The 22,098-nt window shown below is 39.6% G+C and overlaps 2 protein-coding genes and 1 long non-coding RNA gene across 11 annotated transcripts in view; 1 reads left to right on the top strand and 2 right to left on the bottom strand.

Annotated features, from left to right (window-relative positions):
- Positions 1-3,175, bottom strand: part of TMEM163 (transmembrane protein 163) — a 106,412-nt gene extending 103,237 nt beyond the window's left edge. The window contains exon 1 of one of the 2 annotated variants that reach the window (XM_052674880.1): positions 3,110-3,175. The gene's annotated coding sequence lies outside the window, so the exon portion shown is untranslated. The remainder of the gene's footprint in view (positions 1-3,109) is intronic. The other variant, XM_052674879.1, reaches the window with a different exon arrangement.
- Positions 364-21,277, top strand: ACMSD (aminocarboxymuconate semialdehyde decarboxylase). Of its 8 annotated transcripts, XR_008204642.1 has the most exons (11): positions 364-526; positions 3,924-3,968; positions 7,131-7,227; positions 9,610-9,659; positions 10,809-11,045; positions 12,557-12,650; positions 14,185-14,280; positions 14,697-14,869; positions 17,251-17,359; positions 17,657-20,819; positions 21,108-21,188. XR_008204642.1 is itself a non-coding variant. In XM_052674867.1 (10 exons), the coding sequence occupies exons 1-10, from the start codon at positions 470-472 to the stop codon at positions 21,168-21,170; spliced, it is 1,011 nt and encodes a 336-aa protein (XP_052530827.1). In that variant the 5' UTR covers positions 366-469; the 3' UTR covers positions 21,171-21,277. The 8 variants fall into 8 exon arrangements, 4 of the variants coding, with proteins under 4 accessions (XP_052530827.1, XP_052530828.1, XP_052530829.1 ...); XR_008204640.1 differs by lacking the exon at positions 17,251-17,359 and having other exon boundaries at positions 18,564-20,819; XR_008204641.1 differs by having other exon boundaries at positions 17,251-20,819.
- On the bottom strand, positions 20,920-22,076 carry LOC128076760 (uncharacterized). The gene is made up of 2 exons (XR_008204645.1): positions 21,545-22,076; positions 20,920-21,249 (listed from the first exon to the last, which is right to left on the bottom strand). It is a non-coding gene; the product is annotated as an uncharacterized LOC128076760 (long non-coding RNA).
- Between the last annotated feature and the right edge of the window lie 22 nt (positions 22,077-22,098).

The raw sequence follows: 22,098 nt of genomic DNA, 5'->3' as shown, positions 1-22,098 counted from the left end.
ACGAGGAGATATGACTGCCTACCGAGTATACATCATGTGCTTGCTACAAATTATGTAAGAACCTAAGAGAGAGAAAGGAGAAAATTGAAATCAGTCTGTTTAATACATTTACTCTAATTCAATGCCTTTGAATGATTTTCAGCTCGTAAAGCTGAGCTTGCATTTAGACTCCAGGTAAAATAAATCCCTTTATACTGCCAATATAAACACACACTCCTCCCTTTGCCCTCAGCCAGCTGCAGTTGATGCAATACCATGGACTTTCTGCTAGAAGCCTTTGTTCTTTTGCACAGCCACTCCTCTGGGATCTGGGCTCCCCTGGTTGGTTACTGTACTGCGTTCTCGTGACCCACGGCAGGTGGATCTGAGCAGCAGCTGAAGTTAATAAGCTGCCGAACCAGGGGCAAAGAGGATAGTGGCAATTACACAGCAAACTGTGAAACAGTGTTTCTCCTTTGATACTTTCAAAATGAAAATTGATATTCATAGCCACATTCTACCTAAGGAATGGCCTGACCTGAAAAAGGTAATAAGAGTTTAGATAATCAGTGTCTTATGTTAGCAGCAGCCATTGGTAGCAGTGCAATTTTTGAACGATCATTGAATGAAGGATTCTGTTATAAATACTTGTTTTCAGTAGCTTTTTATCTAATTAGATCTCTTCTTTTTCAGATATAAGATACCTGTATAACATTACTATGCAAAGCAAGAGTCGCCATAAGGAAAAGATGGAAAACTGTGCTGTGTTCCCCACTCTGTAGTTAGACTGGTGTCATTCCTACATCTTTGCTTGGTTTTGGTTAGCTTTTTGTGTGTTGTGGTTGTTTGGTTTTTTTTGTTTGTTTGTTTTTGAGACCTAAAACTATATGTTGATGAAGCATAAATTCCATTTTCTTGATGAAACCAGAGCCATCAGATTCCCAAATGGTGTTCACTTCTAATTTAAATGGAGAAATAAGCAAATGTTAGACAAGATTAATGTTACTTAGAACAAAAGTCATTCATATCTTGTGCCCAAGGCATGAGAGCCATTCACTTCAATAGCCTTGGGTAACTCCAACTATGGCTAACTGATGATTATGGTTATTTTACTAATATCTGTTATATTTTCAGTTGCTGGAAAGAAGCAGCATATTGTATTACAGATACAAATCTCAGTTGTCACAACACTGAAGCTGTAAGTCAACTTGTCTTAACTAGGGATTTTTGCATGGTGCACTCTTATTAGCATTCAACAGCATGAACATATTCTTGCCAGTGGCAATTTTATGATCCTGTGAAAAGTATCTGAGAATGGAAAGGAAATAATTTACGCTTTCATGTAGTGATTCTACTCCTTTACTTCAGGTTATCAAAGGCAATGTACTCGTCTGGTTCTGAGTTAGGTTGTAGAGTTGTTGCCTGAATAATTATTATCACATTGAATATGAAGATGGATGACCGCTTTTGGACTCGTAAGGCATCACATCTTCAAAGCTACAAAGGGTACTGAAAAGATTGCATGATGAAGTTCTATTTATTCATTGTTTATACCTACAAAATCGTTTGCAATTCTAGGATAGCTATTTTTCTTAACTCCTTAATGTTTTTATTAATGAAATCAGACTAGAGAAGGTGAGAGCTGCATTGTTGCTTCTTCTCTTACTGGAATTCTGTGTTGGCAGCAGCTTGAATGAGCATTGGCTGTGTCTGCCAGTGGTATGGAACCAGCTGATTTCATTGTGCCTGTCAGTGACCACAAAAGAATACCATTATTTCAGCTATGCTCTTAGCATCTGACACACTAATTGACACAGTTTTACACTGTACATCTCTTTTACTTTAATATTTTGAGGTTGATGAAGGCAGATTCTCAGGTAAGCATTTCATAGGCATGAGCTCTGTCTCTCTAACTCTCTTCAAACATGACAGTCCAGTATCAGCTGTTAGCTAGAGAGCAGCAGGAAGACTAAAACCACAGCTCAGAAAAAACTACTGAGATAATCTAAAATTAAGAGTACACATGAGATTATTTCTTCATTAGGAGTAAAGAGTAATATTATTATGCCAAAGCCTCCTGGAAGGGAATGCTTCTTTCCTCTAGGAAGGGCTTTATAAATATTCATATTTCTTATTTATAACTACAAGAGCTCCTTGATGACAAAACCACATACACTGGATAATGCAGATGAGATGGCAGGTATCTTTTAGAACAAATATGCCTGGTTTAAATGGGTAGGGGTTTGAACATCCAGTCTGCAAAGAAACACTATTGCTTGTTTCACATTTTTATTCCTTTTTTGAGGAAAATCCTTTCTTTAAAAAACACCTTTATTCTGGTCTTATATGATTTAAATGTTTTCTGTCTATACACAAATCAGAAGGACAATATATTCGCTGAGATGAAATCACCTCGAGAACCCCTTGATGCTCATGGATGCATGTCAAGGATGAGATGAGTGCTGTTACCCCCGAGGTCAGCTGTAGGCCAGTGCTGCATTTATTTAAACACTGATGAAAGAGGTTGATACCAAATTTTTAGAATTTCTGCCTGTTTGTTTTTGTTACCTCAGTTCTGAAGTCTGAGCTTTTTAAAGGTTTATTTATGGACCCAGAATAGAAAACAACTCTCAGAATTTCCTGGAGCTGTCTGAAAATTCAAGCCATTAACAGAGCTCTATACATCTCATGTGTAGAAGGCCAATTTGGCAATCCTAGCATGCACACATAGTGCCACACTTTCTATTTTTTAGCCTGATAAATACTAAATCTTGAATCTATGACTGGAACATTCTATTATCAAGATCATTATTTAACAATTTAGGAGGCCATAATACATATAAAAATGAACCAAAATTAAGGAAAATCTTCAGTCAGGATTATCAGTGCATGCAGCTAAAAGCTGAAAGGTAAAAAGAAGGAAAGGAGTACAAGCACAGAGCAGTGAGTTTCCCTCTTGCCTACAAGTTTCCTGAGCACCTCTAAGGGGCTCATTTTCTGCACAGCTTGTAGCTGGAACTCACATGGAGCCAGCTCTCGTTAGTTGTCATACCATTTTTTGTAAATGTTAATACCTTACATATGTAAGTATATATACAGCTATAAATAATTAGATTTAAGTAAAATGTACCTCTGGCTGAAATCAGGAGGCCTGGTCTGCACACCTACTGTGGGAAAGCTGATGGGAGATTTTCATATCGATTTTTTTATCACACTGGGCTCTATTCATTGTTTACTCTTCAGTGAAAGAAATCTCTGCTTCTACTTTGTTTCCTTTGAAATGGGAAAATATAGGAATGAAAATAAGAATTCTGAGCAATGTTTTCAGGTTATGCTATTTCATTATTTCTAACCTTTAATGAAAATGAAACAAAATAAGCTTCATTTGTGTTGTTTTAAAAACTGAATCTCTAGAAGAATCAGTGAGTGTCTAAGCTTCTCCTTTCAGCCTCTCTTGGCTGTTTAAATATTAATAGAGAGAGACTGACCTTCAGTACTGCTGCTGAATCATGGAAGCTGAAAAGCGGAATCGATACATTTCTGTTCTAATGATTAACTGATTACACTTCGTTAGGATTGAAAAATTGTCACGCAGTTTTTACACTGCCACATGTTTGATACAACTTTTTTTTTCAGCATTAAAATATTATTCCAATTAGGACCTGAATGAGGTATGCAACTTTAAGCACTCTGAAATCAGTTTTAATACTTTAACATGTTGTTTAACATTTAAAATGTTAAAATGGAAGCTAAAAGTTCAGATTTACAAATAGAACTGGTACAGCCTGGTTTAGCTTTCTCACTTCCACTGATGTCAGTGGAGCTGCTCACACTGAGTGCTTGAGTACATCTCCTGGATAAGGAGACTGCGGGGCTGTGAGAACTGAGGTTGTTATGGCTATTGCAGACTGCTAACTGGTTACTGCCTTTCCCTTCTTTTACAGAGATATGGCTATGGTGGATGGGTACAGCTGGATCATCACTGCAAGGTTTGGGCTGTTTGGTGCTCTGTGCCACTTCTGTGTTGTAATCAGGAATAAAAGCTCCCAGGAAATCCATTAAAAAGCAAAGTAGCAATATGATTGGCTGAGTCTTCAACAGGGATTTGTCTGTAGGTCTATGTTTATGAATTAATATCACTCAAAGTCCTAATTTGCCTCTGTAGAACTTGCTTAAGACATGAAACAGTATATAGTCAGGTTACATTCTCTGGTAGGAACCACTATCTGCTTCTTGTAATATCATCTGACCACTTGGAATGGATAGCTCTTACAAGTTGCTTTTACTAAGACATGTCAACATACAGTAGATATCACAGCATTCTTTTAGATAAATGTGATCATCTATATGAGAAGCAAAAACAAAGGGAACTGGTATTTTAATAGAAGAAATATGAATTTGATCATGGAAGCGACTTCAGAGAGGAATATTAACTTCTGTAATGCTATGATGACAAGGAGAACAAACATTAGTTTCAATAATCAAGAACAACAGGAACAATACAGAGATTCTGGAAGTGTATACTCCTTGCAAGCTAATAATACCACTGTTGTTCAGTACTATGCAAGGCTATGCCAACAAATCCCTAACAGCCTTTGATAAAAGAGGGACACAAGATATCAAGGCTGGGACCAAGAATGAGGAGCAAACAAATACTAGCCTGAAATTTCAGATCTCAGCCTAAGCAGGTATGGGAGGAGAGAAAAAGCCGCCTGCTGAATCAAAGTGTGGATGGCACAGCTTGTGAGATTCTGGTAGGTGCAGGAAGGGGAGACTCTGAGACAGTTTTAGCAGCTTAGCTGTTTGTTACATGCTAAACCTCCTTCCTAAAAACAGCTCACAGAGGAACTCTGTGGCAAGTCAATAATAGCCTTATATTCTCTGCAGAGAACTCTGCCTAGCCTACTTCTGTCTGAAAACGTTGCATGAAAAAAGTGCATGGCAAAATAAAATCCTGGTCAGGTATGAAGCTAGGGAAGTTAACTCTGAAGATTTTTTAGATATTTTTTAAAAAGGTAAACCTTAAGCTTCAATGAAAGAAAATAACTACGTGCATGTTTTAAGAAGGGCAGTTTGGGATGGAACTGAATAGCTTAGTGATGCAGTAATTTTAAATGTGTGCAGCTCACTGAACCAAATTAGCCTCCTGGACTCGATTCTTAAATCTCTCTCTCTTGATGTTCAAATAAATTAATTAAGGTCTTAAATATTGAATAATATTAAGAATAGCACAGCACAGCTCCAGCAGCCATTGCTTTGGAACCTGAAAAATTTCTTCATGATCTATGTTTCATTCTCACTACTGCGAAAAACTTCTCACCAGCTGAGGTGTCTCAGTAATTTCTTCTTTAAAAAATGTGAGGTGCAGATTAGTGTCAGTGTCTGGAGGCAATAACTGTATGACTGATTTTCCAGTCATGCTGTTGCTGGGCCAGATCTTTCTGTGCTGACAGACATGAGCACAGATCTATTCAGACGATCACATTCTGCTTTCCTTCATAATCAAGCCTATTGTTGCTCACGTGCAATGCTGTGAGTTTAGCCTTGACCTGTAGGATGTTTTTGTTCACAAAGAATCAGTTAATGCAAAGGAAAATAGGAAACCGTTCAGTGAACTGTTTAGTGAGAACAACACAGGGCTTATTAAAACCTTCCTATATTGCAAACCCTGTTGCAGCATTCAGAGAACTGCTGTTCATCTCGGTGTTTATGTATGAGCACTGTCAAGGTTCCTGGTGAAATTACAACCTGTCCAACACCGTTTTCAATATTAGCAGAAGGAGATATATATGTTCAGCTGCTGTGCTTTAGCTTTGCCTGAGGAAAGAATTAAAATTCACCTGTATTCACAGAAATACTGCCAGCAGAAAACCAGTTAAAGCCACACAACCTATTTGTATGTGATGCAGCTCAGTTCTACTCTGTCCTCTCTACTCACACCCCAAATATTTTTCCATTTATGAGGCAATCTGCAGCATCGGGCTGATCTCTATTTTTTAACGTAATGGACTGCATGGCTAGAGTAAAACTTTCTGTCAGGTTGGAAAATCAATTTTACAAGAACTTGAAGTATATTACCAGAGGATTAGGATTATGGAGCTGTTATTACTGACTGCAGTATTTCATTTTCACAAACTGTGATACAGCTAACAGGTAACTTGACATTTTGCTGAGGTAGCACAGCTGGATTTGCTGAAGAGTGCTTTAAAATATTCATGTGAGCAGTGTCTGAAGTTAATAGCAAATGCAAGGCTAAGAATAGCCCAATTTCTCAGAAGATGGTGGCAGAAGCCCAGCTCCACTCTGAATAGTGAAACTGTAGGTTTTTGCTATTTTAACATAATTGTAGGAATATTCTAGTTGAAGAAGTTTTCACTTAGAAAAATAGACAGGTGTTCTAAGGATCCTAAATCAGATGATTTTTGCTGGGAAAAGTGAAATGGCTTTTGGAGAGAGAGAATTCCCTTTCCAGAAGGGGCAGGAAACTGCCCTGCACTTTGCTGGTGTTTATTGTGAAGGTGAAAGAACTGCTGTGCATTCTCACAATTTATCTGGCTTTCAATTTTCAACTGCAAATTCAGTGTCTCCTTCTCCCAGCTTCCTGCATGGCCATGTTTACCTCTCCCACATCCACACAGTGGTGCAGGTCTTCTCACTTAACCTATTTCCACTTAGCCCCAAAGAAGCGACAAGCAACTAAAAATGATCAATTAGGGCTAAGCCAACAGAAATACCATCTTGTCTGTCTTTATAAACACATACAGACGTGTGGCCACGTACACCTGTGGCAAATATTTTCTTTTGCTTAATGTGACATCTCTGTCCCACTAACCATCTTTGGACGGATGACAAATCCACTGAAGAAATAAGTTTGAAAAAGATGTTTCCATGTTCACAGTGGAAGGAACAATACTTAATTTCCAGACCTTGATTGTCTGTATTTTTTACGTTAGGGAACTGGTACACAGTAGATCAGGTAGAGGCTTTATACTGTGTTTAGATTTGTGGGTTTGTTATTCATTATTTTTTTTGTGTGATTTAGGGATAAACTTTCATTAAAGTTTAGTTGAAACAACTAAATTAAAGTTACTATATGAATTAGTGTGTACTACTTTGTCATGTTTATAACATATGAAAATGTCATTTCACAGGGACAGGCAAAGATGATGAAGGATGGAAAGATCTTTAGAGTTATTCAAGAGAACTGCTGGGATCCAGTAGTGCGGATTAAAGAGATGAACCTATCAGGTACCTCCGCAAAGGAACCGAAATCTTTGTGTCTCTTTCAGAACGCTGCTCTGTTAGTGCATCTGGAAGTGCTTAATAGCTATACCAAAATTAAAAGATTTATCAAACTGCTTCCTTAGCTTAAATCCATTAAAAATCAGTGAAAACTGATATGTTTTATAATTCAGACTCAAATTGAACACGTTCCCGTAACTTTCCTCATATTCAGTAGCAATTTATTCCCCAGATGGGCTCTCTGATTTCAGTGGGATTGTTAATGCAATAAGGAACTGGCTGACTTAATTGCAGATTGCAGAATCTGGACTTGGAAAGAGACATTCCAGGTATAGACATGATGTACATTAAAGAGGAAGCCATTTCATTTTTATTCCAAATGTCAGGAGTCTGGTCTTTTTTTTATCTAATTGTTTCCTTTTGTAATATTTTTTCTGTTTCTGTATAACTGTGAGCCTAGAGAACTGCTACCATTACCTTCTCAGGAAAGAGTTTTCCTGATTTAGAAAGTGAAGCACACACCACAACTGTAATTTCATCTTCTCGCAGGTTTCTTTGTGTCACTAAATAAGATTTGCAGAGAGATAGAATGAGCAAAAAATCAATGATTTCTTGGTTCTTACTGACACTGTCATTCCAAATTCTTTTTGCAAGAGCAATGCTAGCTTATTAGAAATTATCTGTTCTCAGATTGAGGCCTCCATGATCATTATTGTACTTTTCCAGCAGGATAGCATGTTAGAAGATATTTGGGGTCTGTCTCCTAATAGAAGTTTACTCTGTAACACGTTACATAAGGCAGTCTAGAAAGCACAACTCGGATAGCTTTCAACTGCCTTATTGTCAACCTGGAGAAGCACTTCAGACTCCAAACATCAGACATTTAAGTGGGAATGGGTGCTGCTTTGACTGGGTTGTAATCATTTCCCTGAGTTAACTCAGGGATTTTGTGGATTTCTGCAGTACTCAACTGCAGTGTCAAAGCCCTTTGGCATTTTTCCTTTTCAAATATTTCCCGTACCACTAGTGGCAAGTTTCTAATAATTCTGGTCATCTAATTGCTGTAGATACAGAGAAAGATAGGAGCAATTCTTCAACTTTTTGCAACAGCTGTCCAGAAAAGAAAATGTATCAGAAAACCAAATAAAACTGGCACCACAACACTTCTTCACCACCTGAACAATGCTCACTTGCTTAAAAAAAGTAATAATAATAATCTTAAACTGTGTGCTACAGCACCATCTGGTGACATGCGCCATAAAAATATCCCCTTTTATTGTAGCACTCCAGAGACACAGGTACCAGTTAATTAAGTGAGAAAATAAAGGAGTACATAGTGTTTCTCAATCCTGCAATTCTAATGATAAAGACTGGGGCTCATATTTGTTCCTTTCAGTTCACGTAGCTCCAGCTATGCAGTGCAAAGGCAATTTATGTAACACAAACCAATATAGAATCATACCTCAAAAAATAAACTTCTGAGTACATCATCATTTTTTAGCAAAGACACAGGGAGTCTCTGTGCTGAACAAATCCAGTACCACTCATTGCCATCTTCTGAATTAATATTTTTATTGCTTATAGCTAGTTAATTTTTTAAAAGCACAATGAAAGATGTGCATAAATGTTACAATATGAGATGGTGCTACAATCGGGCTTAAAATTATTGAAAAATATGGTTTTGCATGTAACCATTAAGTCGCAGAATCATAGAATCCTTGGAGTTGGAAGAGACCTTTAAAGGTCATCTAACCCAATTCCCCTGCCATGAACAGGGACATCCACAGCAAGATCAGGTGCTCAGAGCCTGGTCCAGCCTTGCCTTCAGTGTCCCCACAGCGAGGGCTTCCACTACATCTCTGGGCAACTTGTTCCAGTGTCTCACCACCCTCATGCAGAAGTTTTTCCTTGGATCTAACCTAAATCTCTTTAAGTTTGAAAACACCTTCCCTTGCCCTTTCACTACAGACCCTGCTAAAGTCTGTCCCCTTCTCTCTTGTAACTCCCCTTTAGGTACTGAAGTCCTAATCAGTGTATGCTATTTACTCTGTTGTCAGTTTACTAGGTTTGGTGGGTTCATTCTTCACACTTCCACACCCAATGGTACAGATTTGTGTTTGAAGAAACATGGTTTCACAGAATAACCTACTGTTAGTATGGCAGTTCTCTCTTTCTGTCTCCTTAGCAAAAATACTCCAATCCTAATAAGCTGATACACCACAAGATTTATTACTATGATTCTCAATTAGCAAAAAAACAGATTGTATCCATACTAAAGTTATTTCATTCTTTCTTTTCTATGCGTCCATCTTTCAAACCAAAGTGCTTTCTTATTTTTAACGTTTTATCAAAAGAATGAAACATTAATAATTGTTTTTTCTTTGTCAGGAGTTACAGTCCAAGTCCTTTCCACTGTCCCTGTGATGTTCAGTTACTGGGTAGGTTCCTATTAGTACTTTTTGTTATTCATGTTACAAATTTTTATTAAAAACTGAATGTATCTTCCTGTAAATGATGTGATTGAACTGGTTGCTGGAGCATAGATGTAAATGAGGAATTGTTCTGCTGAGAAAAACAGAAGTAAAAATAATCCAGAGATCAGAAGAGCCAGCAGGGCTCCACTCTGCAGTACGTCCAGTAGGAAAGAACGAGATACTGACAGAATTTCTGTGGGGGATCTTATGTGGGGTAGCTGGAAGCATGGGGAAAGAATTCACAGAGCACAAGCCTCTGGTAAGCAGGAAGATGGACTGATGGACTGACCCATGAAAGTGGCACCAGGCTGCATTAAAAGTTCAAAGATTTTGTCTCACTTTCTTTTAAATGTGCCATGGGAGGGGAACGCAGAGACCTTTGAATCTTAAAATCCAGTGGCAAAATTAAGTTAATGTGTTCCCTACACAGCATCAAAGATGTAGGAACGGTCTGGTAAGATAAACCATAGCAATATGGTGCTCTAAATACATTATACAGATTGAATGTTTAGGTATATATAAGTAGTGCTATTGAATCTTAAATTCTTCAAAATCTTACACTGGTATTTATGGAACTTGTCTCCATTAAGTGTGTACTGCAAAAAAACCCAAAAAACTAGAAATTAATTGTGTTTCCAGCTAGAATTGCAACTGTTATCTTTTTCTAAATATTAGAGAGCTTTGCTCTGTGTTCTCTTAAATTACCATGCTCCAGCATCCCACGTCTTTTGTATTTTTCTCCTCAGCTCCTATGATAGGATGGTAAATATTAATTGCTGCATTTGAAAATGATTTGCTCACGTTTTTTGCATTTGGAAGAACAAAAACAGAGGACTGTTTTACACAACAGACCAGATACTTCAGTGCATCAGCAACGCTCCTCCTGAGTGCTAAAGGCAGACACAGTTGATGTAATATTCAAGCCAAGACCTATAGTCAGAGGATTTAAAACAAAGCAAAATTTGATTTCCGTTCATTCAGAACTGTAAAGTAAATTTCAGTTTCAAGCCCTGTCTCTGATCTGTTTGCAGTGACATTTACCCAATATCTTCCAAAGGTGATAACATTTGAGAACTATATTTTAATGTACTATTCTGCTTAATATCTTATCAGGCGAAACCTCAGGATACTTTAGATCTATCCCAGATGTTGAATAATGACTTAGCTGATACAGTAAGAAAGTACCCCAAGAGGTTCATAGGCTTGGGTACGTTACCTCTGCAAGCTCCAGACCTGGCTGTGAGGGAAATGCATCGGTGTGTGAAGGAACTTGGATTTCCAGGAGTACAAATAGGATCTCATGTCAATGAGTGGGACCTGAATGCACCAGAACTCTATGATATTTATGCTGTGAGTAAATGTTTCTTCCCTTATTTGGGGGAATTCTGGGACATGGTGTTCTATCTAGAGGTACATTGATACGTATTCAATCATCAGCTGAATGTATAGATACATTAAAACAGCGGACCCTTCTAATCTGCTCAGCGTAAATGAAGGAACGTTTGCAAAAGACTCTCACCAATTTTATTTCATGTCTTGGGCATCAAATGACTAAGAACACTAATTCAAAACTGCACAACTTTAAGACGAGTGCAACTCCAGTGTATTTAATTCATGAATTCACCAATCCAGCCTGCTCAAACCAGTGAGATAACATTAGAGTCTGAGAATTCTCTGACTGTTTGAGACCAAGTTTCTTATTTACCCAAGTGCAATCAGCACAATCCCATTTTCACACCATGTACTTACATTTGACTAATCACTAGTTAATTAAATTGATCAGTCTGCTAAGCCACTTACTGAATTGCTATTTTCAATTTACAAATGTATGTAACCATTACTCCTTAGAACCCAAAAGTTGCATCTTTATTTATATAAGTGTGGGTAAATAAACCTGATTTTTTCCAAAGTGTGATAATCTCCTTAGCAACAAGAGGAGGTCCGGAAATAAAACTGACAAAACAAACCTGTTAAATCTTGGTTGAGCATATGAATGACTGATTATTACATATTTAAACTTAAGCACATATTTAAATAATTCAGTCAGGATCAGCAACCAATATTGTTCCTCTGCTTTTCTTTCCAAAGCTATCAGTAGTTTTGGAGGAATGACTGTATTTGTGAGGACATGGTTTCTTGATCGAATGCAGCTACATGTCTAACTTGGGGTGGATTAGGAGGACTGTAAGACTTTTTTAAGCCAATCAGGGGGCAAAAGAGGACAAATGTAGAGCAACAACAATGAACATGAGGGAAAACTTCTTTACTTTAAGGGTGACGGAGCCCTGGAACAGGCTGCCCTGAGAGGTTGTGGAGTCTCCTTCTCTGGTGATATTCAAGACCTGGACCTACTCTGAGGAACGTACTTTAGCAGGGGGTTGGGTGATCTCCAAAGGCCCCATCCAACCCCTATGATCTGATTCCTGAATGCAGCTGGAACAACTGTACAAAACCACCAAATATGGTTTTATAAAACATTTTTAGAATTGCCCTTCGTATGTGAAATAAAGCCAAAAGAATCCTGCTTGAACCAAGTTTTATACTGCAGAACGACTGACATTAAAAAGAACTTTTGTACCACATTAGTGTGAGGAACACTTGGCTTTCTACAGATACTATCATCCACGTCTCCAATCCTGTACTCTCCAAAGGAACTCTGAGTCTGAGTGAGGACTTCAGAATAGGTACCAGAGGAGAAAATAAAACAAATTAATGCTTATAGTTCTTACTTCTGGGCCTATTTACAGTGCTAGTCCTAATGCTCGGCATGATTTCGCAGGAAACCTTTAAAACATGACTAAAAACCACGATGTATGCTGGCAAGATTAAGAAAAGACTCCGATCTTTTATTTTTGCTGCAGGCCGCTGAACAACTAAATTGCTGCCTTTTTGTACACCCCTGGGACATGCAGCAGGACGGAAGGATGTCCAAATACTGGTTTCCTTGGCTGATAGGTGGGTGTGTACTTATTTTGCTTAATCTATATTTACAAACTGTCACTGAATGCCCACAAGATTGATGTGATTGTACTAGTACAGAGAAAAATGACACGCTTTTTCTTTAAAATGGAACACTGCAATTATATCTGCTGTGGAAATCCAGCAGGCGTTTCTCGTTAAGCCTGTACAGTTTGCCTAACTTTATATCTAGAGCTGAAATTAATGACAGTAGTGATGGCATATAGCATTGTCTCTTGTCCTATATACAGAGAGCAAATGACTGGGGGAAAATCAGCTGTCTCTGAAATGCAGTCTCAAAAAATAACACAAGTAAATGAAGAACAGGTAGAGTGAGCAAAAACAAACACTATTTCCTAGAAATCCTTCAGACTATTTCCTAGTAATGGGTTGACTGGTGAGGAAACACTGAATCTAACTTCACACCAACAATAGTTGATGCAACTTGTACTTTGGAAGCTCCCCAGAGATATAGGGAATTAATTTGGTTTCTTTTTTATTCCTCACCAGCTGGGCAAACGAGGATGACACCGAATAACAGGAAATATGTTAAATTGCTACTTAGAGATTTTTTAGATTGATTCCACCCTCACTTGCTCTTTTTCATGATTTCCAGTGGAGATGTTCTGAACAATATATATACAATATGCAATTGATGCATGTTCTAAAAAGCACTGTCCCATCCAAGAGTGCATTATTTTAGTACACTATCAGTCGCTCTTATTCAGAGAATGCTCTACAAAACAGACTTAAAAAGAGATTAAAATTGTTTCATCTTCCTACCAGCATTAATAATCTGAAAGATTTTCCTCATAAATCCATAAGGCTTTGCATCTGAGAGTACAGTACAGACTTGAAATAAAGACGCCCTTTTGTGCTGGATAGGTATTGTTTCCCCCTAAAAGAGGGGAACTCCAGCAGTTCCTAATTTCCAAGATGGATGTCTACAGTTATGCACCAAAATAAGGTGATACTATAAATATATCAAGTATGCTCAGAAACTGAGACTTGATGTTGAAACCTAGATTGTTGCTAGGTACCTAACTCTGGGTATCCAAGCTACCCAGTGCAAAAGATAGAGATTAGGTACTGTGGGAATACTGTGGGAACTGACATGACGTCATATTAAAACCTGTGTTGGAATATGCACCAACACAGCTGCCCCACTTTCCACATAAAGGAAACTCAGAAGCACAGGTAAAAAGAGAACTTGACCTATTCCTAGTAAAATTGGGAAGCCAAGTCAGTTCTGTGTAGTTCAGGCCATAGCCCATGCCAGCCAGCTGACCTCTTGGTGTCAAGATAGAATGCGGGCTTAGAATTCAGCTGATCTCAGCTTCTAGTTCTGTGTCATTTCAATTAATTAGTGTTGAAGGCTGTGTTCCTTTAACAGAAATAATGCATAACCTTTGGCAGCTGCTCTGTAACTGTTATTTTTTCAGTAGGCCCAAGGCGTATTGAAGAAAATGAAGATAACATTTAAAACTCAAGGGTTGGCTCGATGAAGTGATGAAGTTTTTTTTATTCTTAGGTATGCCAGCAGAAACAACCATGGCCATTTGCTCCATGATTATGGGAGGAATTTTTGAAAGATTTCCGAAGCTGAAAGTTTGCTTTGCACATGGAGGTAAGCAATATACCTGTTCTTTGGCTCAGCAGAGTGTAACTGTATTTTCTGGTATTACTACTTTAAGCCTGCCCCTCACTGAGAACTATTAGCATAGTGAGGATATCTGCCAGATAGGTTGCTCATACAAACATTTTCCATCATATTTCAGCCTGTGCTTGAACTGCTACGACAGCCTTTAAGGCAAGTGAGAAGGGGAACGGGAGGCAGTTTATGGGAAGGGAGCAGTAAGAATCTGGGTGTCACTGTAGCAAAGAAGTGGGAAAACAGAGAAAGAAGGGAATGAAAGGGAATGAATAAAAAAATGTTGGTGCAGAGCCCTTCTTCTCTAGTTAGTTAGTAATAAAACTTAGGTATCTCTCTGGTTTTCCTCCTACATATTTTCAGTTTCTGTTGCTAAAAATTTCTCCTTGCAGGAGGTACTTTTCCATACACAGTAGGGCGAATCTCCCATGGATTCAACATGCGCCCCGATCTGTGTGCCATGGATAATAAGGTGGATCCAAGAAAATACCTCGGTTCATTTTACACAGACTCTCTAGTCCACGATCGTGGTGCACTAAGGCTCCTAACAAGTGCAATAGGAGAGGTGAGTTTTCATGCTTCCAGAAGCAGGTGAGTCATTCTGGATTTAATTCCCTCTATGAAATAGCAGAAGAGTAAGAAAGCAGGATGAAGATAGCATATTCACCCAGAAACATCAAAACTGAAGCTACCGTAAACTGAAGTGCTTATGCAGTGTAGGTAATGTTCCTTACTATAATAAGGAGATCTTTAAGTGGTGGTTTTAATCCAGGAAATGATCCACTGTGAGCCCTAGTTCAGAGAGATTAATGTGAGGTTGATCAGGATTTAGGATCCAAGGGAACGGCATGGAGCTGTGGCAGCAGGTCAGGCTGGATGTGAGGAACACATTCTTCCCCCAGAGGGTGGCTGGGCCCTGGCACAGGCTGTGCAGGGCAGTGGTCGTGGCACTGAGCTGCCAGAGTTCAAGGAGTATTTACACACTGCTCCCTGATATCACCTGGATTTTGGGTTGTCCTCTGTGGAGCCAGGCGCTGGACTCAGTGATCCTTATGGAATATCCTGTGATTTTAGGGCGAGACTCAAAGCAAAAACAATCATTTGGAGCCTCACTTTCAAATGGCTTAATTGCACACTTCTTCAAGAGCATATATGAAGAAATCAATTGGTACTTCAGCTTGGAATGTTGTAGGCATTAAAGGATAGTATTAAAGCACATCTCTGTAGGATCCTGCACACAATATTTTAATCGTCAGAGTAGAAAGTGAAGAAATCTTTATACTTCAGCAGCCTGTTTAAATCATGTACTGTGCGGATCATAAAAATCCAAGACCATTCAAATGACTTCTTTTTATTAGTAACTGAAAGGATTCCTTCTTATTACTAAATGTTCCAGAAAATGTGGAAGACAGAATAATGGATACCTACAAATCAGCAAGAAGCTTATAGTTGTGTCTTATTCTCCAGAGCTCACCAGACAACAAAAACAGAAATACAAACTCTTGACATTAGCTATCTTGTCAACAACTGCATTCCTCTTTCCTGAACATTACTTTGTAGGCTCACATAGTATTTTCTTGGGTATGAGGCTGCTGTCATCAGTGGCTCTTGTAGGACCAAAGTTCAAAAAACAACTAAGCCAGGTGTTTTCTTTCTTCTAAAGAAAAGTCACTACTGGTTTTCCATATTCATCTCTAACACTGTGAGCAGGCTGCTGAAATAATTCTGTACTAGAAGTCATACGACAATGACTTGCCTAGGCCAAAACATAATAAAGCAGAATAAACAATTGCTTTTCTGTACTTTAGAACTCTGAGCCCAAATCTCTTCCATTTGGAATCAATAGGTTTTCAGTCTGTTCACTGTGGTTTTTAAATTGGAATTCTGCCTGCAGCTTCCCTGCAGTACTTTTGCTTTTTAGGAAAACTACATTTGAAAATTCATGAAAAATTCAACACTGACAGCACATCTACAGCCTGAAACAATAGTGTGGGAAGTTTTGCAAAGTGTATGTACACGCTATATGTATATACACATGCAGTAACACTACAGCTATAAGGAAAAGAGGGAGAACATCTATTTCTTAAATCCATCATGGATCAAAAATGAATTTGGAGGAGGGCCCCACAAAACGTCTGAAGAAACTATATCACAGCCTTAGTTACTTTAGAAGCAAGTGAAACAAAGCCCACTCAGTTTACTTGTCAAAAGATCTGCTAATAAGCTGTCTGTACTGGAAAGTTCTTGGAACATCAGTGGCTATTAACTCAGGTGGCATTTGCCAAGTTCTACCCAGACACATTCTGATAGTGATAGGACACGGGAATGGTCTTACACTGAAAGAGGGGAGATTTAGATTTGATATTAAGAGGAAATTCTTTACTTAGAGAGTTGTGTGGCCCAGGCACAGCTGCACAGAGAGCTGTGGATGCCCCATCCCTGGGGCATCAAGGCCAGGCTGGGTAGGGCCCTGAGCAGCCTGATCTGGTAGGAGGCAACCCTGCACACAGCACAGGGTTGGAACTGCATGATCTTTAAGGTCCTTTCCCGTCCAAGCCACTCTGATTTTATGATTCTATGACACTATTGCAAAGGTGAAGTGGGTATGATCAAGCTGAACAGGAATGGAAAGATGTAAGGGATCTCTTATTTTGTATTCCCCACCAGACAGTTGTAGCAACATCTGTAGCCCACTAATTGGGTGAACGTGATGAATTAATGGGCCAAGAAAGCTTCATGTTCTCATACTGAGAGGACGTGCTATGCAGCGCACGCCCCCAGTATCTGTTTCTGATTTAGGAAGCAGTCTTGTTTTGTTCAATGAAATGACTGCAGTTTCATGACATGCAGCTTTCTTTGCCTGTGCTTGGGTGACCAATTGATACCTTAAACAAAGATTAAATCTCTGCCTTCTCAGTGTCCTCATGTGCAGTGTCTCCTTCACAGAACCACGTATTTTATGTCAATTTTTCACATGAATGAGCACACACAGCATACAAATATCTGAACACAACACATGCAACCATCTGTCTTTGGAGGGAAGAAGACTTGGTTGGTACGTACGACTGCAAGTCATACAATCTTTGACATGACTATATTTCAGTTGGCCATGTGCATGTGCTGATAATATAATTAGCCATGCCTGTTTTACTTTATTTCAAACTTTTCCTGCTCAAAAGATTTCATATCCAGAATAGAAAAAAAAATTAGGCTGCCAAGAAGATGCACTTGTTAGAGATAGTAATGTATTTATGGAAAATATCATCATTACAATGAAACTACTTATGAAGCAAGATTTCATTCCAAGTAACTGAGTAGTTTAATTAGAATGAAATTTCCTTTTTCCTTACAGTGAAACAGAACAAGAGTTATTTGTATGCAAACAGCAGATTTCACTTCTTGTTGCAACCAGGCTGAAAAGCCATGAATCAGATCCCCAAAATCTGAATGCTTTTAACAATTAGGAGAACTTGGAAAGCAGCACATTTTCTTTCTCCTTTTCATAGCCCACAGCACCTTATTCCTGAAGAAACATCCACATCGCATTTTCAACCTCACTTTATTACTATGAAAATTTCTAAATCCCTCTTTTTCCCATTAAACTTGATATTCTCACATAACACCATTTCAAGAGTCACTAACACATGAAATATTAGCAGAATAACAAGTGTAAGATAGATAAATTCTGGGCTAAAAACAATGTGATCGGGTCTCACACATACTGTGACTTCATGAGCTGAAGGTCTGAAATAGGACAGCTCTCTGGAGCACAGCTAAGAGCTGTGCAGGCAGGGCAGAGGTGTGTGCACAGATCTGCACACAGTGCCTTCAGGGCCTTAGGGAACAGCCATTACCTGGCATCAGAACGTCATGTGGGCCTTCAGGTTAAGAATATTAAAACCCAGCTACAGCTCGGAGTCGTGTGTGCTTAATCTCACCCATTCTTATTTTGGGGTACAGGCTAATTTGACACTTGCCCATTAAGGAAGCCAAAATAAACATTTCTGAGAAGTCATTTTGTAAAACTGCAGAATTACTTCCCATGATGAAGCAGCACGAATATAGCTGAACAAAAATTCCCCAGTGGTACTGGGTATAAAAAGTAAAGAACCGAGTTGACAGACAATTAAATGATTCAGCTTCTCTCTGCAGAAATTTCCCCATGGTGATTCCTTAAGAGCCATCACCAGAAGGTAAAAAACAATTTCAGACCAGAAGTTGGAGCTGAACTGGCTCTACCAATCTGGTCTCTTCTGCAGATATATCCTGACAGCAGGAGAGAAGCAAATACAATTTTTCACTAAGGGGAAGGACCCAAAGACTCTGAGATTCATTTTAAGATTCTGTACTACTGTGAAAAAGCTGTTGGGTATAAGGGCTCGTTGAGGTTAATCATAGCCATGTTCACCTTCCTAAAAATGAGATGCTTTATTGAGGTACTGGGCCTTAAGGTCTTCTATGGAAAATGAACTTTACTGATATCCTTTGGCATAACATGATAATAGATAACTACTATCTATCTATTATTAGCATAGCTAACACGCTAGGAGTGTTGCTCATCTGCAGAGACTTAGAGGACTTCTCTAAGGCCAGCTGGATAAAGACAAGGATTGCAATTCTCATTTCTATAGGTGGGTACAAACTGATGCTCAGATTATAAAGGGCCTAATAAATAGCAGCAATAATGCTGCTTCTAGGTTTTCTCATTATTTGACAGCTCTTAATTTTGCTGCCTACGAATAGACCGCATTATTAGCCGTGAAACACTTTAAACTAGAGGAAAAAGGAAAAAATGACTAAAGTAACATATGCAGATTGTGCCAATGAGGGGGTGGGATCTCTGTCTTTGAACCTTAGACAAGAATTTACAAGCCTTTCCAGCCTATTTAATCTTAACTATTAAGCATCTGGGAAGGTATTGGGTTTTCTTCTCCTTTACTAAGAAATCCATTGTCTATTATAAAGCTGTAATGCTTATTGATTTGGTTTGGTTTTGAACGATGGCATACGTTGGTATTTCAAATGTTCAGGAAATACCCCGGTGTCCAACTGAACATTGTAAATAAAAGGTATTTAGCTGTTCAACTGTACACACATCCAAATACATTTCATGTAATCTGCACTCAGTCTGATGCAGAAGACAGAGGGCCATAAACCCCCCGTTCTAATCTGATGGCGACACTTTTGTAATAAAGTATAATACAACCACATAGAACAGAACAATAGAATTCGTGTCTACATTGAGCATCGCCTAGGTTTTGTGGGGGGGTTTCGGGTGACATCTACTGGAGATCAAGTAAATAGCTAGCAATTGTCAAAATTAGTTACTACAATAACTGAAATAAGTCTTCTTTCAGCAATAGTAACTGAGTTCACATACTGCCGTGAGCCCCTCATAATTCATGAGTTTGACTTCAAATTCATGAGACATTTCAAAACAGATATTTTTAATGAAAAACGTGGCTTTCAAATATTCACGTTGGCAGGAGATGAAGCTTAAAAGCAAACAGAGTTCTGATAAGATGAAGTGAGGTGGCAATGTTCACTCCCTAGAGCAGATGATATGAGGAAAAATCAATGCAAAGTGGAGCTGAACATATCACAATGTGGATCCACTGGGGCTCTGTCTATTTATTTTCATCTCTGATACCAGCAACGATGCATGCAGATTTTTACTCAATTTTCTTTTCTCCGACTGCTTCTTTCAGAAATAAATGAAATCATGTCACTCATATTCCCATACATATGTTTCATATCCAGTTGTAGCCAAAGGCCACGACACTTAAAAAAACAGAGACTTCTGAAAAATGTATATGAAATTGGTAAATGAGATTTTGGTTTCACTAGCTGGAGCTGAATGCCAATTAAATCTATGCTTTTAAAATTTATATGTTTGTAGTAATTCTCCATTTTACTACAATTTAGGGAACATCACATTGCAATTATTACCCCTTTGGAAATATTACGGAAAAGATCATTTTAAACGGTATTTTTTATTACACGTCCTTCTCAAATATAAATGTATGTTTGCGTGAGCGCGTGCGTTCAGCTACATGTGTCCTTCAGAATTTCAGATTCAAGAATCCAAATCCAAGCATCTTTTTAGTGTTTGGTAAAGAGCTTTCCTGGGACACTCGCAGAAATCTGCCAGAAGCTTTCATGGTCCTTTCGGACTATGAAACAAACAACAGTTTATTTCAAATTTAAATTCACCAACAAACTCGAGTCTTTGTTTTGTAGCTCTGGGTTTGTTTCTGGAATCCAGGGACTACCTTTGCATTCACTTTCATCAGTCACCAGCTCCTTACGTGTTCTTATCTGTATTTCCCTGTGATTTATTACACATTCCAGAAAGCACCTACAACTGTGTTGTTTCCTGCTACTTCAAAACATACCATGTGTTTCTTTATTACCAGGACAGAGTTATTTTAGGGACAGATTACCCTTTTCCACTGGGGGAACTCGAACCTGGAAAACTGATTGATTCAATGGACGATTTTGACAATAAACTGAAGGTATCCTCTTTCCATTTGGGTGCGGGGTTTTTTGCTTTGATTTTGGATGTGCTTTGGTTTGTGGGTGGGTTTTTTGTTTTTTTCAATTTGAAGTCTCTGATTTTAGACCTGAAGAAAGAAAAAAAAAAAAAAAAAAGCACGATTTGTGCAAGGGCTGAAAGAGGCACTGTTCTCCTACCACAGCTCACGAGGGTGCTGTAGAGCACGGCTAAAAGCCTTGGGACACAGACATCTGCCCACCCGTCCGAGCGAGCGCACACAAACATACACAGTGTTTTGTTTTTACAGGATAAGCTCAAGGCCGGCAACGCTCTGGAATTTTTGGGTCTTAGCAGAAAGCAATTTGAATAAAGCCGAAGATCCCGCAGAGGCCAAGCTTCAGAAATGGCACTGAGTTCTCAGGGATGCTCGACTCTCCCGCGCGGTGGTGCTGTGGGAATAAAGCCGACCAGCCGTTACGCGCCGTTATTTCCCGCGCACGGCCGCGCTGTTTCCGTGCGTCTGAGAACGGAGCTCTTCACTGCTCTGAGCTCCCTATCTGCGTTAGGAGATTAAGCCTTAATTCAGTGCCAGAGAATGGGAATGGCAACTCTCTCATTCCTGTAGCGCACTGACTTTCATAGACACTTCAATGGTCCTAAGAGGAAAAAAAGATTTCTCCACACACTTAAACCAGCGCAATTCACCGTTTGCGTTCTCCCGGAGCCCCCAGCGCTGAGCAGTACCTGTCTGTTCCCCGGATACTGACTGACTCCGCGATCCCAAGCGCTACTGAGACTATCTCGGTGCAAACTGCTCAACGTCCGCTCGGTACACCCGCCGGCCGCAGCACACGTAACTCTGCGGGCTGCCGGCCCGGGCTGTCCCGCCGCTCTCCCGTCCCTCCCGCGCGCCCTCTCACGTTCCCGCGCTCACACGGCGCGAGCCGACCGTCGGCAGGCGGAGAGAGCGAGGGGAGGGCCGAGCCAATCAGCGCCAGGCAGCGAGCAGAGAAGAGGGGCGGGCCTACGTCATTTCCGTAGTCTAGAGAGAGACCAGCAGGGGCCGGCTGCGGAGATTGCGTAGCTGTTGCAGCTGCCGCACTTGGGGGGGGGGGGGGGGTCAGCCTACGCGTGTCGCGTGGAGCCATGACTTCCCGCAGGCCACGTGACGCTCCACCACTCAAACGCGCACGAACGTGGCGACGCTCTCGCCGCGGCGCTGCCGAACTCTATGGTCGAGAGTAGATAGGCGGCGGGCCGTCCTATCTCGCGAGAGCCGCCATGGAGGGCGGAGGGGA

The sequence above is a fragment of the Tympanuchus pallidicinctus genome, unplaced genomic scaffold (assembly GCF_026119805.1).
Source record: "Tympanuchus pallidicinctus isolate F22 unplaced genomic scaffold, pur_lepc_1.0 scaffold15, whole genome shotgun sequence".
Classification (NCBI taxonomy): domain Eukaryota; kingdom Metazoa; phylum Chordata; class Aves; order Galliformes; family Phasianidae; genus Tympanuchus; species Tympanuchus pallidicinctus.
This window is presented reverse-complemented; position numbering and strand designations above follow the sequence as displayed.